The sequence below is a fragment of the Adiantum capillus-veneris genome, chromosome 26 (genome assembly GCF_014529385.1).
Source record: "Adiantum capillus-veneris isolate H3 chromosome 26, ASM1452938v2, whole genome shotgun sequence".
In the NCBI taxonomy this organism is placed as follows: domain Eukaryota; kingdom Viridiplantae; phylum Streptophyta; class Polypodiopsida; order Polypodiales; family Pteridaceae; genus Adiantum; species Adiantum capillus-veneris.
Window position 1 is genome coordinate 120,942,163 of NC_140956.1, and position 18,694 is coordinate 120,960,856.

General features: G+C 44.7%; 1 protein-coding gene across 2 annotated transcripts in view; it reads left to right on the forward strand.

The window, feature by feature from the left end:
* Positions 1 to 2,621: 2,621 nt before the first annotated feature.
* LOC147424091 (leucine-rich repeat-containing protein ODA7-like) overlaps positions 2,622 to 18,694 on the forward strand; it is a 35,503-nt gene continuing 19,430 nt past the window's right edge. The window contains exons 1-3 of one of the 2 annotated variants that reach the window (XM_086501191.1): positions 2,622 to 2,837; positions 2,979 to 3,027; positions 3,126 to 3,192. In XM_086501191.1, the coding sequence (XP_086357317.1) occupies positions 2,782 to 2,837; positions 2,979 to 3,027; positions 3,126 to 3,192 (172 nt within the window). In that variant the 5' untranslated portion in view covers positions 2,622 to 2,781. The remainder of the gene's footprint in view (positions 2,838 to 2,978; positions 3,028 to 3,125; positions 3,193 to 18,694) is intronic. The other variant, XM_086501188.1, reaches the window with a different exon arrangement.

Genomic DNA, 18,694 nt, shown 5'->3' on the forward strand with positions numbered 1-18,694 from the left:
GATATTATGTTGCAGGACATGACTATTGGATGGAAGAATGATCCACCACTGAAAAACTTTGTCGACTCCACGGAGTTGCTCACTTCTGAGTTTAACCCTAAATGTAAGTGATCTGACTTCATGCAATTTTGTAAAGACTTTGATCAGCTTGGATGGCATGAATGCACCAACTATTTGAATATTGTCTCTGACAAGGGGATGAAAGAATTGCTCAGTTCTGGGTTGAACCATATGCCCAGCCAACCACGGAATCAACACTTGGATTTTGCCGCACTACTTGATTACTTGGTTGACATAGCCAATGTCCTAACATAAGGCAGTCTAACCCTGTCTAATGGTTTGTTTTCACACTTTCAGATGAGTATTGGAACGATTCCACCATCTTGGATGAGTAAATCGCTCTCACCCTATGTTTCACAAATGCTTTTTAAGTTAAAACAGGACCGGTTCATTGTCGGATTAGACAAAGCACCACACATCCCTTCCTCATTTCTGCCTTGGAAAATTTCAGTTATCTCATTGGCAGTCATGTCTATTATAATAAATTATGGCCTTAATAAATAAGCCTATACCCTGGGCTTATTTAAAGATAGGATCCCCTTGTGCAGAGGTGAAGTCCTTGGCTGCTAAAAGGTAAGCTCGACGGTCATGTATAAGGCCTTTATTGAAAACAAGGACGCCTCGGATTTAATGGGGCAGTCCACCTTCATAGCTTGATGCGCAGGCCTGAGCTACGACACCTTTGGTGCAGAGAAGAATACTCTATGCAAGAGAAATAATATAAAATGGGGGATTCGTTACCTTGAGCTCACCTAGGTTCCAGTTCAGAACATCAAAAGCTTAGTATATGAGCATAGCTAGTGCTTCCTTTATGCTAGAGCACTACTAAATAAGTAAATCTATCGCTTTACAACTCCTCCTTCCCTTAGTAAGAGGGTAAGTAAGATTTATCAACATTAAACTTAGCGATTAAAGGAAGGACATGCTGTCTTTTTTCCCTTTTCTCTAGCAGGACCCCAGAGAAACTAAGATCTGGCGTGCATATTAGAACGATGTATCTTTTAGTGTTAATGACTAAATAGATATGTTTACTTGAAATGGATGGATCTTGAATTTTTTATGAAGTCTCATGTGCTATTGTAGCCTTTATAAGTAACTTTTAGGATGTGGTTGTATGGCGCGATAGCACATCTTTAAGTTCCCTTAAGACTTCCCCGCGCGCCATTCAGACAATTGGAAATGATACAACTAATGTGGTTGTTTGGCACGGTTGCGTAGTTCTGAGTTGCTTTAACACTTCCCCGCGCGCCATTCGGACAATTGGCAATGATGCAACTATACCTCTCTCTCTCTCTATCTCTCTCTCTCTCTCTCTCTCTCTCTCTCTCTCTTTTCCCTTTTCTCTAGCAGGACCCCAAAGAAACTAAGGTCTGGCCTGCACATTAGACATATGTATCTTTTAGTGTGAATGACTAAATAGGTTTGTGTATTTGAAATGGATGTTGTGGTCTAAGGTTCTTGAATTTCTGATGAAGTCACACATGCTATTTCAGCCTATGTATATAAGAGTCTATGTGTGTGTGTGTGTGTGTGTGTGTGTGTGTGTGTGTGTGTGTGTGTCCAATTGGAATGAAATATAGTGGAAGTGGCTGTTCTAGTCCCCTTGTTACACCCGTGGTCCACCGTCCATTACACACAATTCTAAACCCTCTTAAATTACAAGTTGAAAATTGACACCTCTTACCCTCAACACTAAATCCCACGATGAAGACCCCGTCATGGGATCTACGGTGGAGAACTAGGTGCGCGTGATGCTCGACTATCTGATTTTACCCGGGCGTGTGCGAGTTTACCTTTTTTGTCTTAGTTTACCTTAACCCGACAAAGTTTACTTTATAATGCTAAAAATGGGCATGGGGAGCACGAAAAAGCATGCACCTGCGCGGTTCGACCGCCAAGCTCCCCCAGCCTAGCTGGTGGGTTCGAATCCCTAGCCCTCCACCCACGTGCCCATTTTGTCCACCCTTTGTCCCCCTTGGGATTTGTGTGCCCCGTGGGCTTTAGGCCCGTGTCACACACGGGCATTGGATGGGCTCAAAAAGAGCATGTGTGGGCGTGTGCAGTGTCACACACAAGCGGACATTCAAATATATATAAAATTTTTCACATCAATATGCACCAGTCAGACGTAGAGTACTAGTAAAGGCCGAGCGCAGTTAATGGGAACGTTCGTTTGCAGATTAAGTCTCTCATAGGCCCTCGTGTGCAAATATTTTGCATGTCGGCTACTGCTCTACAGCGAGTGAGGAGGTCAATCCGGATGCCTTCACACTCTGACGGACACTGCAGTCCGCCAATGTTTTTTTCCCAACGCATTTGCACACACATACGGGCGGACATGTGTGACAGGGGCCTTAGTGTCGTGGACCTCCTACTTGACCAAGTGTGATCAATCCAGTGTTCTGGAAAAATGTGTCTCACTTAATATTGTGCCGTTTTCAATTTCCAAAATGCTGGTTCACGGCAAGGGAAATTCCGCCCCATAATAGAGAAAAATAGTGTAAAAACCTGAAAAAGTAGCCTATTTTCTAAAATTTCCTCTTGGCAAATTCAAGGAAAGGAATTTTGTATGTTCGGAAAAATGATTTTTCCCGAACACTGGATCAATCACTCTGCCAGTGCTAATTAACAAATTGCTATGTAACTGCACGGGTGCAATACCACCTCTCTCTCTCTCTCTCTCTCTCTCTCTCGGGGCGTTTGGTTTGTGATCACAGAAAGATGGGCTTTGACATGAACCCGCAGTCGCTGAAGAAGCTTTGCAAAGAACTTAAATTGTGAGTGTGCGATGCTTTCAATGTGGGCGTGATGGACTTGCATGGAAACTCACCTGTGTAGAAATATTCTCTGTTGTCTACGGATGCTATGGTATCGCCTGTCTTCGCTGCTATCCTCACTTCTTCAGTTTTTGTTTGCAGGTACTCAAGTTGTCCAGAGTTGAATGAAGTGTTATATTTGCAGCAAAGGGTTAGACATTCACTTAAGAATTTCTGTCTCCTTTTATTGGAAAATTGGGTTTGGTCGATCACCACAAATGTCAGTAAATCAAATACGTCGCTTCACAGGGCATTCTGAAGGTTAAGCACTTGAATGCTTACACAGGCGTGCGATCGATACATTTGGAATGCAATGGTATGATGTTCTAGTCTATGATTGCTGAGAGGTACTTTGGCTTGACTGGAAATCAAATGTGCAATTACAATTCTTTACATATTCTCTTTGTCATGGAGATATTTGCTTTGACTGCCACTTTACATGTTAGGTTTCTGGCTTCCAAAAACTGCAGTTTTGTATAAATAGTGATTAGGTAGGTGCAGTTGCAAAGGTTGCACAAAACACAAACCGAACTCTAAACAAGCAGCGAAAAGATTGTTATCGTGTAAATGGAGAGCATTGTGAATTCGCTCCTCTGGGGCTGAAATGGTACTGGACCTGAGATAGGGCTGGTTGGGTCACGCCATAGGAGAGGAATAAAGGTTGATGCTAGTTTGCAAAAATGCAGATGGGACAGCAGGGATGGGGTTGCTGTTGAGGGACATTGGAGGCTATGGCAGTGGCCCCTTTAGGTCAAAGACAAGGTGTCACTAGGACGTTGTACAAAAGTGCAATTGAATAATCAACCTGCTACCCATTGATAGATAGCTCCGTCAACAATTCCAAGGAAGACGTACAAGGCACAACAAATCTGCCAATCCATTCCCTCGAAGAAAACACAGGCATAGAAACCTACTCCAGTAGTGTTGAGGAAGATCCTATTGCTGTTCAAGCACTTCTCTGTGAAGAAGAAGGCTGGAAAAGAAATGGCTCCCCCTCTGGATCCAAAAGCGCATGCATGCTCCCCTTGCGGGAAGCCATGGCAACAAAAACCTAAACAATCTAACAATGCTCCACATCTTGACTCCTCCATCGGGTTTGTCTCTGCTAAGTCCTCCTTCATCCACTTGACATCAAGAGTCGGATAATGTTTGAACTCGATCAAATATCTTCGGATTAACATACCTTTCACTTTCCTTCCTTGTGTGCCAGGACCTGCTCTGGAATGAGAATCTCTTTTGATTCTTCCACTTCTGATTGCTTGTCTGGCTCTGTGTCCTCGAGCACTTCACCTTTGAAAATGGGAATCTCTTTTGTCTCGGTCAAGATAGGTCAGGAAAATCAAGGGTAAGAGATGGGGAAGTCATAGACAAGGGTCCATAGCCTCCACATATCCAAATCAGCTCGAAACTAGAGAAAACCAGGAAAAACACCAAGCTTCTTCTCTCTTAATCAAGTCCAAAATGGCATTGGATCAGCCAATATCGAGCATCCAAGGTGGTCATGACTACCTCTCTCTCTACGCCCTCTCTATCTACCTACCTTCTCTATATAGAGAGTAGAGATTAGGTGTTCTAATACCATGTCAGAATAGGATGCAATGTGTAATAGACTTGGACACTCCAAGCCGAAAATCTACAGCAACGCACGTGAGAAAACTGCAAACACCTTAACTAAACTTGGAGAGAGAGAGAGAGAGAGAGAGAGAGAGAGAGAGAGATTTGATAGAGTGGCGGTCTGCGGAGTTCCGCTTCTAGATGCATTGGCCCCATAGACTGGCGTCCCTTCACGGTATTTCTTTATTATTGCTTCACAATAGTACAATGTCCCTCTTCGCGATTGCTCCCAAGCTAATCTATAGAAAGAGAGGTCTTGTTTCTGTATTTAAATGTACATGGGGAACCCCCCCCCCCCCTCCCTTCTCTCTCCCTCCCCCCCAAAAAAAAAAAACAAACAGGGCCAAAAGGTGCTAGGTTTTAGAAGCTTTGTCTCTAAAGCTAATGCCCAAAGGGCTACGTAAGGTTTGCAAAAATTCGTACGTTGTGCCACGTCAGTAGTCCTGTGTTTTGCGCTATAGTTTGTACGCCGTGCCACCTTGGCAGGAGATTTGCGATGCCCCTCGGCCATGCTTCACATTTGAAAGGCCTCAAGAGACTCACATGGAATGCATTGTGAATCTTCCGAGTATCTAGTAACTTCAAAGTTTAGTCAGAAGGATACATCATTTATCTTTTCCTGTACCTGGAAGGGCCCATAGTATTGCATACTAAGCTTTCAAAAAAGCCTCTCCTTACCCTTCCTGTCACGAGACGCGCACCATGTGCCAACGGAAAAGAACAAACTGAACAAACTTTTAGCACTTCAATAACAAATGAACTAAAAGAGATGCACGACACACGAGACGGGGAGTGGCAGAATTCCACCCCAAGAGAGCACTGGCCCCAAACCTTGGTGCCCCTTTTGGTATTTCTTTATTGCTTGAACTCAGTACAATGCCGGTACTCACGCTCTGCACCTTCATTTGGAAGAGTGCCAGAGACTAAGCCCTTTGGACTGAGCCCTTGGTCTATGAAAAGCAATTTACATGAAAAGCTTTAAACTCAAAATCATCTAGCCCCAAAAGCACTAGTGCCCAAAAGCACTAGTGCCCAAAAGCTGCTAGCGCGTTTTGCAAAAATCCATACAAGTGCCACGTCAGCACAACCATCACAAATTGCGGAAATCCGTATTGGTGTGTCACATCATTATGTCAGTGCAAAATTCGGAAATGGGTATAGGTCTGCCACGTCATCAGCTCTCCGCGTGTGTGTGTGGGTTTGCTATATTTTTAATGCCTTTATGTCATTGGGCCCCTCGGATGGGGTCCCATAAGTTGGTGGGAACTCCTCTTTAGTAATAGGCCACTCGGCAAGACTTTGCAAGTTGGTAAAACTTCTTTTGCTGCTTCTTCTAGAGTTTAGGCTTCTCGGCCGAGATTTGCAGGTTGGCTCCGTTTTTCAATGGCTTGATAGGTACGCAACTTGTGACATCCCCCCTTCTTGAAAGAAAGTAATCGTCTGCGATTACAACATATTTGCAAAACAACTCAAGTTAGCTCAAAAATTCATAGGGTCATTCCGAGGGAGAATCATTTTCTTTTCTTTGCCCTTTGGCTTCGTAGATTAATGTTGTTCTGATGTAATGTAGAGTGCAAATCTTCAGCAATAATAGCTGATTGTATCATTCTTTGAATGATGTAAGGATACACCTTCAGTCTCACTTTAAACTTGCTTTTTTTTTTCCTGACTTGAGATCTTCATGAAGGGGCAACCTTGAGAAGAACATACCAAAACGTGTCGACATAAGTCGTAACTCGCTTGCGGTCCGTTTGGGATAGCCGATATAATCACCCGCTGGCTTGATAACTCACTTGGACACGTAAACGAGAACTGAAAGACGATAGTTGAATAGGAAAGTTCACAGTTCCACTTTGTAGACAACGCAAGAGAGGCATAGTTCCTCTTCAGAGCGTGCTGGCCCTCAAGTCGAGTGCCCTTGGAGGTATTTCTTTATTGATTGATGTGTAAGAAGGAGTCCCCTAAACAGCTTGTTTAATAATTGCCAAGTTACAATTGTTATTTGTGAGGTCTCACATAATCTGTGTTAGAAATTGCTGGCGTGTCAAGCCACTGAAGACTTAGAGGGTTAGGACTCCCTGAGCCTAACCCTAGCCAACCTGCAGATCCTGGCCGAGGGGCGTAAACCCTAGCAGAAGCAGAAGAAGATGTCCTCACTAATTTATGGATCCTCGTCCTCGTCAAAAATCCTAACTCCCCACAACTTATGGAACCCGGGCCGATGGGGCCTAAAGTAAATCAAGCGCGCGCGCACACACATGCATAAAAAGTGATGACCAAGGGCCTTTAAATATGCGTTGTGGGCCCTCTCTCTAACATTCTACCTGCGGGAGATGCAAAGTAGAGCCGCAAGTGTTGTACCTCGTTGAAGAAATACCGAAAGGGGCACCCTAGTTTGGGGCTAGTGCACTATGGGGGTGGAACTACGCCATTCCATGTCGCATGTGAAGTCTCTCTCTTTCTGTTCAGTTGTTTGAAGTGATAAGCGTGCGTCTCAATCTGTTCTTTTAAGTTGGCACGTGGTGCCCAATACATTACAGTGGTCTCAGAGCTTCAGTCGTGTGCTTTTTTGAAAGCGCATCGGTCCTTCCAAGAACAAATAGAGCAAGATGTCATTTTTGGACTCTTGAGTATTTGCAATTTCTCCTCGACGAGCTTTGCAACATTCACTCAAAGCATCCTCAACAGAATCTCCGAGTTCTGCAGAGCTTTCAACAGTACTTGAATGACATGATGTTGCTTGTGTGTTCCTCCTCCTCCGGCACCAGAAAGCACAAGGGCTTCAAATCGACAACCTACCCAGTCTTTGATTCCGATTGGGGGAGTTTTTAGGAATATGGTTCAATCACTTGTTGATGTGTACTCAGTGCCATCGCCTCCTCCGGCGCCGGTGCTACCACCTCTTCCACCTCCACCTGAGTCTGCATGGTTTCCCCTATTATTATCCACATCCTGGAGTTGCACCAATCAACCAAAGGATTTCAAGGATGGGGGAACTATAGTAAAATTTTTCACTTTTTTTTGGAGTGAAAGATAGGAAGAAAGCCTTGCAGTTCTTGGCAACAATTTGCACACCTATGCCTTGGGGAACTACACAAAAGAATCAAAGATCTCTGGAGGCGTGGGATTCTCAAAGAAAATGCTATGCAATGGTGAAGTTCAATTGCTACCCAAACAAATGTTCCAAGGACTTGGCTCGGGCTTTCTTTGGAGGAGTATTCGCAAGGAAATTGTTCATAGTGGTATCAAAGCAGTTTTTTTCCAGGCCTCTGGACTTAGCGTCTACCTAACCTCGCCGTTGCTTACCCTACCCGCAACCCTCACCGCGTGTTGTATGGCAGCCAGTAGATAGATGGTACACACACGACTACTACGAGCATGATGTAACTTGTATTTGATCTGCTTCATACTTTACATATAAAAGACATGGCAGGGATGTGTGTGTACGGCATACCTGGAAAATTATGTGCACCCTTTCATCGGGTTGCACCTCTTCGCCCTCAGAGCAGTTTTTTTCCAGGCCTCTGGACTTAGCGTCTACCTAACCTCGCCGTTGCTTACCCTACCCGCAACCCTCACCGCGTGTTGTATGGCAGCCAGTAGATAGATGGTACACACACGACTACTACGAGCATGATGTAACTTGTATTTGATCTGCTTCATACTTTACATATAAAAGACATGGCAGGGATATGTGTGTACGGCATACCTGGAAAATTATGTGCACCCTTTCATCGGGTTGCACCTCTTCGCCCTCAGCGCTTGCATCCTTTTTAGTGAAAGATCATCGCGATAGGCCGCACCCCTTGGGCAGCAATGCATCTGGCGCTACAACTCTTCCCAAGCGTCAACAAACGGCAGCGTTCGAGTTTTTTGTATGCTGGCTGAAAACGTGTGCTTCAGATGTTTTTCTTACGCTGGCTGGAACTTACTCTTGAGACTTCAGTTTTTTAAAGTTGTCCGCCGACCCTAATGGGGTGCCCGACCAAAGGTGGTGACTTGGCATTAATTTAACCCAAAGGACACAAAAATAAAAATGGCAGCCAGCGAAATTCCCTTACGCACGTTGTTGGCAGCAAACCAACCAGCGCTTGCTTTTTTGGGCACACTTGCTCTTCCGGTGATTCATTCGTGCGGGCCTCGCACGGTTCATGGACGACAAAGCCTATGATGTTCCAGCCCCATACTTGTCCTACGTAGACGAACTTCCTGAAGAGATCCTTGCCGAAAATCCTCTTTTGCCTCTGCCGGTTCTGAAACCAGAACACCCTCTTGCCCGCGAGATCATCATTATACCCGATTCTCCCAAACCCAAAGTCATAGTGATTCCAGATTCACCTGAGCAGGAACCTACAGAAGTACATGTTCCAACGCCTCTACCCGCATTAGTTCCCGAACCGGAACAAGTTGTCCCAGCTCCGGCTTTCGCGTGGAAGTTCCGTCACCTACGTACTCTCCCGACCTTATAAACCCATTGGAAAGAGAGTACTTGGTCCACATCTCTCAGCGTCGTTTTGGATATCAGCGTTGGTCCACCTGGCGGATTACAATCCGGTGTGAGCAGGAGGAATTACCCCACTACGAGTTCACCTTTTCTCGCACACCACATCCCAGCCTGTTTCGTGGACAACGTCTTAAGAGATCCAGGCTGCACACACATTGGTTCCGTTTCACTCAGAGGAAGGTCGTTCCGGATTACTCTCCTCTAACCCGAGAGCTTGACGAGATCGAGGACCTTACGGAGGACGACCCGGCATTCGCAGAGTTTGCTGAGCCACTACATACACCACCAACCTTGGCTACAAGGTGGAGCTTCTTAGTGTCGCCCAGATACGAGCTTTGATTTCACTATATCGGAGACAGGGACAAGTGGATGGTGCCGCCCTTTGGGCTGCCATTCAGCAACAGCTCGCAGCCCAAGCGTTATGCCAGGAACATTTCGAGATTTTGCTCTAGTCATTGTCCGCTTGGGCGAAGAGACACATCCTTTTGAGATCAGGGGTCTCTGATGTGGTACGTCGTAGTATTTGCAAAAGAATCAAGTGAAGAAGGTAATATAAAGACAAAGAATACGTCACAATCGTGACATTCCCTCTCATTTAAAATAAAACCCTGTGAGTTAAATGATTGTCATAAAATTTCCTGTAGGAGGTTAGGGTATTGTTGCATTTCTTCGTCCGTTTGCCAAGTAGAGTCGGACTCCTTAAGATCCATCCACTTGACTAAGTAAAATCAAGTGTTCTTCAATTTCTGGAACATAAACTAAGACATCTGGAATGATTGAATCTTCTGGAATATATTTCTTTAGCTAAGAAATATGAAATGTTGGATGAATCTTTCCCCATGCTGGTGGAAGTTCAAGTCTGTGACTGACTGTAGAATACTTCTTCAAAATCTTGAAAGGACCATACTGTTTGGGTTGTAACTTCGGAAAGACAGACTTCATTGTCTTATATCGATGCGAAGCAATATATAATAACACCAAGTCTCCTTCTTGAAACTCTGTATGGCGACGATGTTTATTTGCTTGCTTTTGATAAGTCTGTCGAACATGTGCTATAACAGACTTGGACACTCCAACTCAAGAATCTACCGCGACACCACAAGAAAATACTTCAAAACAATTCACAACTCACAATTGATTTGACACTGGCCCGGTGAAGTTCCGTGCCTAGAGATATTGGCCCCAAAGACTGGCGTCCCTTTCGGTATTTCTTTTTGTATTAATCTGCAACTCAAAGTACAAGCGAGTAGTCGGGACTCTGTAACAAACTGCTGACATGTCAAAGCCCTAAAGAATGGAGCCTACTTGGAGATGCTGGCCGAGGGGCCTAAACCCTAAGAAGAACAAGTAACAGAAGAAGAAGTCCTACCAACTTATGGGGACCCCGTCCGGTGGGGCTCCAAGTGACAAAGGATTAAAATAAAGCAGGACCTGCACTCACACACACACAAATTGATGACGTGGCAAAATTCCGAAAATTACGCTGACATGATGATGTGGCAGGCTGTACAGATTTTCGCGTTTTGCACTGGTTGATGACGTTGCAGGCTGTACGGATTTTCGTGATTTACGCTGGCAGCTTTTTGGCTTTGCTTTTGGACCAGATGCTTTTAAGTTTGAAGGCTTTTTACTGTAAACTGCTCTTTAGACCAAGGGCCTTTAAATATGAGGTTAGGGCTCATTCTCTGGCATGCTTCCTGGAGAAGGTGCAGAGTCTCGAGTACTGACTTGTACTGTGTTGATGCAATATAAAGAAATACCGAAACGGGCGCCAAGGTTTGGGGCCAATACTCTCTGGGGTGGAATTCCGCCACTCCGTGTCGCGTGTCGTCTCTCTCTCTCTCTCTCTCTCTCTCTCTTAGTTCAATTGTTATTGAAATGCTAAAAGTGTGTTCAGTCTTTTCTTTTCTATTGGCACGTGGTGCCCGTCTTGTGACAACGGTATCAGAGCATCAGCGTGTGCTTTTCTGAAAGCATACCGGTCCTACAAAAGAGCAGACAGAGCTATTGGAATTTTATTTTGAGGTATCTTCGCCCTCCAACCCGGCTTATTAGTCACTCCTACCCTTACTTCATCGCGCATCGGGCGCGCTCCCGTCTTCACCGCTTATGTCTTACAGGGCATAAGCCAATTAAGATCACTTGAAAGAGAAGGATCCAGATTTGTTTCAAGTCACTGTTTTTCTCAGAAGCAGTGCCATGCAGATGTTGATGTCTACAACTATCAAGCAGCATACTCCAAGTACTTGGCAAGCTTTTAAGAAAAAATTTGCCCGAAGTTATATGGTTTCTGACATCTTCCTTCGTAGTGCAACTTCTGGCACAGTGGGGTATCCTGAAATGCTTGCCATGGAAACCCTAGCAGATTATAACTTGAAATTTCTCGACATCTCTCAGTAGATGTCTCTTCACGAGCAGATGACCTTGGAGGTCCAATAGGTTGCTATCTTGGGACTACCATGCCGTCAAAGAAACATTGTTTGTCCAAGAGCTGATGAACCATGCTGTGCTCGGCTACGACCTCATGGAAGGAACCTAACCCTAATTTTCGATGCAGGTTTCAGGATGGAAAGTCAGCCGACTTTTTGAGCTGGACTGATGTCGAGATTGTTTTTTTTAAGTTTGAAATCTGTTTGAGAACTTGTTTGGTGATTTTGTTTGGAATTTGTTTGAAATGGATGGTATCTGTTTTGAACCTGTCTTGGTGCCGATTTGAAATGTTTGACTTTGGTTTTAATATTGGTTTCAATGATTGGTGATTTTACTCCCGGGTGGAGTAGCGAGAAATGATGTTTGAGAATGCTTGTTTATACTCATGGCCCGGACCCTTGTGGTTATTTGCGGGGGGAGTATTGAATGATTGAAAAAGTGTTGTTTTTACTCATGGCCCGGACCCTTGTGGTTATTTACGGGGGGAGTATTGCTGTTGTGACTCCCGGCCTGGACCTGGATGGTTATGCGGGAGGAGTATTAAGAAGTCTGAGTAGTGGTTACTCTCAGCACCTCCAAACGACGCAGGCTGCGGTCTCGGAGGCGTTTGGTTGTAAAGGGCCTCTATATCTCGCGGCCCGAACCTTTTAGGTTATGCGGGAGGAGTGATGAGGGAGTCGTTGAATATCTCCCGGCCCGGACCTTGTTAGGTTATGTGGGAGGAGTGTTCATCGGCGGCTTTATGTTTCTATGTCTTGTAACATGCATATGTGAGCATTTGTGTTGCATTGTGATATGGCAACCACTGAATATTCCTAATTGGATGAGATTGCCTGGGTATGTAATTTTAGTGCATCAAGACACCCGTGGAAGATCAGTACGATCTGGGTGTGATGGCTAATTTTACTACGCCGGAATATCAAGAGTTCCGATCTGGACGAAAGTAGAAGCTAACTCCTTGATCAAAAGAGCCGAAAGGAGAAGCTAACTCCTTAACAAAAGAGCAAACTGATTGTCCCTCGGATTGTCTCTCAGAATGACCCTCAGTTTTTTTTACTTTGAGCTAACTTGAGTTGTTTTGCAGATATGCTGTAATCGCGGACGATTACTCTCTTTCAAGAAGGGGAGATGTAACAAACTACTGACATGTCAAATCCCTAAAGAATGGAGCCAACTTGAAGATGCTGGCCGAGGGGCCTAAACCCTAAGAAGAACAAGTAACAGAAGAAGAAGTACTACCAACTTATGGGGACCCTGTCCGATGGGGCTCCAAGTGACAAAGGATTAAAATAAAGCCACACACACAAACTAATTACGTGGCAGAATTCCGAAAATTGCGCGGACATGATGACATTGCAGGCTGTACGGATTTCTGCGTTTTGCGCTGGCTGATGACGTGGCAGGCTGTACGGATTTCCGTGATTTACGATGGCAGCTTTTTGGCTTTGCTTTTGGACCAGATGCTTTTAAGTTTGAAGGCTTTTTACTGTAAACTGCTTTTTAGGCCAAGGGCCTTCAAATATGAGGTTAGGGCTCATTCTCTGGCATGCTTCCTGGAGAAGGTGCAGAGTCTCGAGTATCGACTTGTACTGTGTTGATGCAATATAAAGAAATACCGAAAGGGGCGCCAAGGTTTGGGGCCAATACTCTCTGGGGTGGAATTTTGCCACTCCGTGTCGCGTGTCGTCTCTCTCTCTCTCAGTTCAGTTGTTATTGAAATGCTAAAAGTCAGTTCAGTCTGTTCTTTTCTATTGGCACGTGGTGCCCGTCTTGTGACAGACTCACTCTCAGACTCTGCGTCCAGGTGCTCTGAGAAGTGAGAGCCTAGGTCACTATTAAATAGATTTACAAGGGATGCTAAAAGCAGAGCCCCAAAAGCTAGTAAATCAAAAGCCTTTTTGAAATAAAGGAAAAGCTCTCTCTCACTCTTTCTCTTGAATAAAGCAGAGCTTTAAAAAAAAGTAAAGCTCTTTCTCTCCCCTGCATTGCATAGACCAAAAGCAGGCCTAAAAACTGCCAGAATTTTCTTACGCAGATCTGCCACGTCAGTAGGTCGGAATTTTCGCCGGAAATCGCGCGGGGATTCATACAGTAGTGCCACGTCAGCAGGCTACACAAATTCCGGGATTGTCATGGCGCACCTATTCTGCTGCCCCACTCTAGGGTTGTGTCGGGCCATGCCATGTCACTAGTTTGTGACATTCCCCCCTCTTGAAAGCATTGTAATCGCCCTCGATTACGCCTGCAAAATAAACAGAAGCCATAAACTGTCTTAGCAGACACTAACTGTTAGTACTGGCGCACTAGGAACACACATCTAGCACATGTACCACTCGACAGTCACATCACAGGACATCACATGACAAATCACATTCAACATTCATTTGGATCTCAGACCATGATTTATCGGCAATGCAATTAGCAATCGCATCTAGATCCACTCAGGACCTCATAGATGCTTGATTGACTAATCCCTATTGCAACCATGTCTATGGAGATCATTTAGACCAAAATGCTACGGTGATTTCGTCTATCAGTTCCTGCACTTAAACAAGTCAAGAACAAGTCAGTATCATGTTTGGGAATTCCAGTTCATAAAGTCATTACAGCAGAATACTGTCAGCTCTCAGTATCCCTGAAGCTCAAAGAGACATCAGTGACTCTAGTATCAAAATTCGTGGCATCTGTTGACAAAGGAGCAGAGTAACTCCCCTCTTGTGCATACCCACTGCACTAGATTTCCGGCCAAGCTGAATTCGGGGTTCCAATTGGATAGACTATGGTAAACAAAAAGCTTCAAGGTAAAGTTTCACAATCTGAGGAGTATCTGCTAGATCCTCCTCCTCCATCCACTTCTCATCCAATGCAGGATAGTTCTTGAATTTAACCAAGAACCACCTTATCACTTTACCCTTAATCTTTCTGTCTTTATGTGCCAATATGTGTTCTGGAACAAGGATCTCCTCGTTTTCTTCCACTTCGGGTTGCTGATCAGGCTCCCCATCTTTGGGCACATCGCCTCTAAAAGGCCGCAGGAGACTCACATGAAAAGCATTGTGAATCCTCCAAGTTTCGGGCAGCTTTAGTCGGAAGGAGACATCATTTATCTTTTCGGAGATTTGGAAAGGTCCGTAGTATCGCATACTTAGCTTTAAAAAAAGCCTCTCCTTTCCCTTTTTCTTTCTCAGGCGTGCCTTCTCAAAATGTAAGAGCACCCAATCGTTCTCCTTCAATTTCAAATCGCATCGATGGCGATTTGCTGCCTTTTTCTGTCTTTCTTGAGATTTTTGCAAAGCCTCGCGGACCTTGGCAAAAGCCTTGTCCAAGTTGCGCGTGTACTCATCGGCTTCATAAAATCTTATCTTTCGTGCTTAGGAAGGGTGGAACCTTCGTAGCACCTCAATAATCTCAAATGGCGCCTTCCCGTCGACGAGTGTACCGTGTTGTTGTAGGCAAATTCCACCAAAGATAAATACTTTTAGTCTTCTGATCTGAGATGTAAGACTTCAATAAATCTAGAACCATTGAATTGGCAATCTCGGATTGCCCGTCAGTCTGCATGTGGAAAGATGATGAGAACTGCAACCGCGTGCCAATGTTCTCCCAAATTGCCTTCCAAAACAAACTCGTAAATCTGGGGTCCCTGTCGGAGACAATTGTCTCAGGCATGCCATGTATTCTGAAGATCTTGGCCACAAATAGTCTCGCCAAGTGATCCGGCTTGACTGTTTTCTTTACTGGAATGAAATGCGCCTGCTTGCTAAATCTGTCAATAACAGTCCAGATACCATCGTGACCACTCTGTGTTCTCGGGAGATCAAAAATGAAATCCATTGCAATACTTTCCTAGGGGCGGGTGGGTATGGGCAAAGGCTGTAACAATCCCTGTGCTTTATGCCTGTCAAACTTGACCTTCTGGCATACCAAGCAACTGCGCAAAAACTCGTCCACATCCTTCTTGAGTGTCGGCCAAAAGAAGTATCTCTCTACCCCTTTCAAGGTGGTAGCAATGCCGCAATGACCCGTAAAAGGTGGACAGTGGCATTTGGTCATAACCTTTTCCCTCAACGGCTGTGTAACGCACAACATGGTTTTCCTCGTCAAGTAGCCATCCCGAATGGAATATCCCGCTACTATCTCCCCATCCCGTATCCGTGTAAAAATATATGCAAAATCTGTATCTGTGGTATACTGATCGACCATATCCTTGAAGCTCCTATGATGTATTGCGGAAATAGCCAGAACCAACGGCTTCTGAGACAAAGCATCTGCCACCAAATTCTTCTGTCCTTGCACATGGACAATCTGGAAGTGAAACTGTGATAAGATGTTCGCCTACCACGTCTGCTTTTCCGATAGCCGCTTCTGTGACAAGAAGTAGCGTAAACTCTAACCATCTGTGAAAACCGTAAAATCGGCTCCAAGCAGGTAATGTCGCTACTGAGTAAGAGCATGGATAACCGCCAAAAACTCTTTCTCACATATCAGTACTGTCAATTCCGGTTTTGAAAACAATCGGCTCTCATAGGCAATGACATGGCCTTCATGCATTAAGACCGCATTCAGACTACGACCACAAGTATCACAATATACTTCAAACGACTTCTGCAAATCCGGCAAAGTCAAAACTGGTCCTATAGTCAAATTCTGTTACAATTTCTAAAAGGCAGTCACCTCTGTGGGTCCCCACAAGAAAAGGACTCCTTTCTATGTCAAAAATATGCAAAGGGGTAAGCAACCTCTGCAAACTTTTTGATGAACCGCCGGTAGTAAGAACATAAGTCCAAGAAGCTTCCAACTTCATGGACATTCTTCAAATCGGACCAATCATGGATAATCTCTATCTTGGCCGGGTCCATCTGCACTCCTGCTGCTGAGACAATGTGTCCAAACAGTGTATTTTTGGACTCGGCTCACACGGTAAGGTGGCCGGTTCGGTGGTGTATTTCTAGGTATCAGATCAATGGTATGATCCTCAGGACGAGAGGGTGGTAACTCGCCTGGCAAGTCCTCTGAGAAGCAATCGGCATGAGTGTGGAGAAAATCTTGGCGTTCTTAATCAAGTTTAGAGATATTTGTCCTATTCTCATCATTCATCTCTCTCAAGAAGATCGAGTAAACAAATAGACTGGATTTCATTAATTTTGAAATGGCCAAAGCCGATACAATAGGGACAGACTCGCCCTTAAGTTTCACATTAAGTACAATGGTTCTGCTCTTCTTTGTGGTGAAAGTCGCTTTTCTCGCCCTATAGTCGACCACGGCGTTGTTCTTGTGGTACCAGGGAATAGTTCTTTTCTGCACTATTGAGCTTCCGACTAAGGAAAGCTTTTGGACGACCATGCTGTTGAAGCACAGCGCTTATGGCGACATTGCTCACATCCGTCCATACCTCAAAGGGATCCATCCCAAGAGGCAAGGATAAGACACGGTGCCTCTGTCACCGGAACCTTGAGAGCTACGAAAGCCTCAATAGCTACTTTGGGCAAGTCTACGCGCTAATGGCGAGTCTTTACCCCTTTCAAAACATCAGTCATAGGTGCGGCAATGCGTGCAAAATTCTCTATGTGCGAACTATATGCTTGACATAAACCAAGAAAAGAACGCACATCATATGCAGTTTTGGGCAAATCCCAATTACGTACCTGTTCCACCTTCGCGGGGTCTAGCTTGACTCCTCCTGCAAAAATGATATAACCCAGATAAGTAACTTCAGTGAGAAAAAACTCAGATTTCTTAGTTGCAATGTACAATTGACACTCATCCAAACGGGTCAATACCCTTCCCACATCCCTTTCATGTTGCTCCCACGATGCAGAAAAAATGAGAATATCATTAAGGAAAATGAACACACATACACCAACCATATCGTCGAAACGGCCTACCATGAGACGGTTAAATTGTATCCACGGCACCTGTCAATCCAAAAGGCATAACTACATACTCCTAGTGCCCTCGCTCTGTGCGAAAAGCGGTCTTGAAGATGTTGCCTTTGAATACCCTTACCTGATGGTATCCACTTTTGAGATCGACCTTACTGAAAACCTTTGCCCCATTGAGTGTATCAAGGATATACTCGATGCGAGGCATCGGAAACTTGTTCTTGACGTTTATCTTGTTCAATGCCCTGTAATCAACACACAAACAAGACGAACCATCCTTCTTGCGAACAAACAAAATAGGAGCAACAAAAGGACTTACACTAGGACATATGAATCCTCTAGCCACCAACTCCGTGAGTTGCCGCTCTAATTCTTCCTCCCGTGTCTTGTTCAAACGGTAGGGAGCCTTACTGACAGGCTGTGTCCCCTCCGTAAGCTTGATGCGATGGTCCTCCGGCCGCTCGAGTGGGAGACAGGTTGGAAGATTATCCTGCAAAAAGAGATGCTTAAACTTGGTAAACAAAGCTGAATACCTGTATGGAGCCTGAATGCTCTGGGTAACTGGAACAACATATATGAATGCCGCTTGTGCTCCTCATCGTAATTCACGCTTTACCTGCACATGAGAAATGAGAGGCAAAGAATGCAGACCTTCCACAACACGAATGATCATGGGAGAGTCACTCTTGGCATTCAATATGAGAGTGTTGTCCTCCCAATCAATGAGAGGGTTATGCTCACGAAACCATCTAATGCCCAAAAGCATATCACATCCTGAGAGAGGAGACACGACATATTCTCTACGGAAAGCAGCTTGTTAAACTGTAAACAACACATCAAAGGCACTCTTGCGTGATGAGAGAGTCCATACCAGGAGCGGAGCCAGACGCTTCGAGAGGAGATGTCGGATTTACCTCTAGGCAGGCTCTCTCTACAATAGAGGCACTAATCACATCATGCATACTGGCTGGATTAAACAATGACAAAACGCTGACCCTTTACATGACCATAACACTTCATGAGAGACTCATCAATGTGTGTGTCAGAGACATGAGAAGATTCAGTTTGGTTCATTAAAGTGCTTGTGGTTGCTGTGGGTGTCTTAGGTTCTTTAGGTGGGGCTGTCTTAGGACAAGCCTTCTTAATGACCCTTGATGTGACATTAATAACATCTACCTTCCTTACCATAAATCACTTGTTCTTCAGCCGTGATGTATCCTCCTACAAGTCCTTGTGCGGCTTTTTCATCCGGGGTTAGCTTAGGTTTTGCAGGTGCTTTAGCTTTACCCTTAGATTCATTTTGAGAGTTCTTTTCCGAAGGATTAGAGGAAGATGGGCTAGAAGAGTTACCATTCTTACCGTTCTGAGGGTTCTGAGAGGTATTTTGT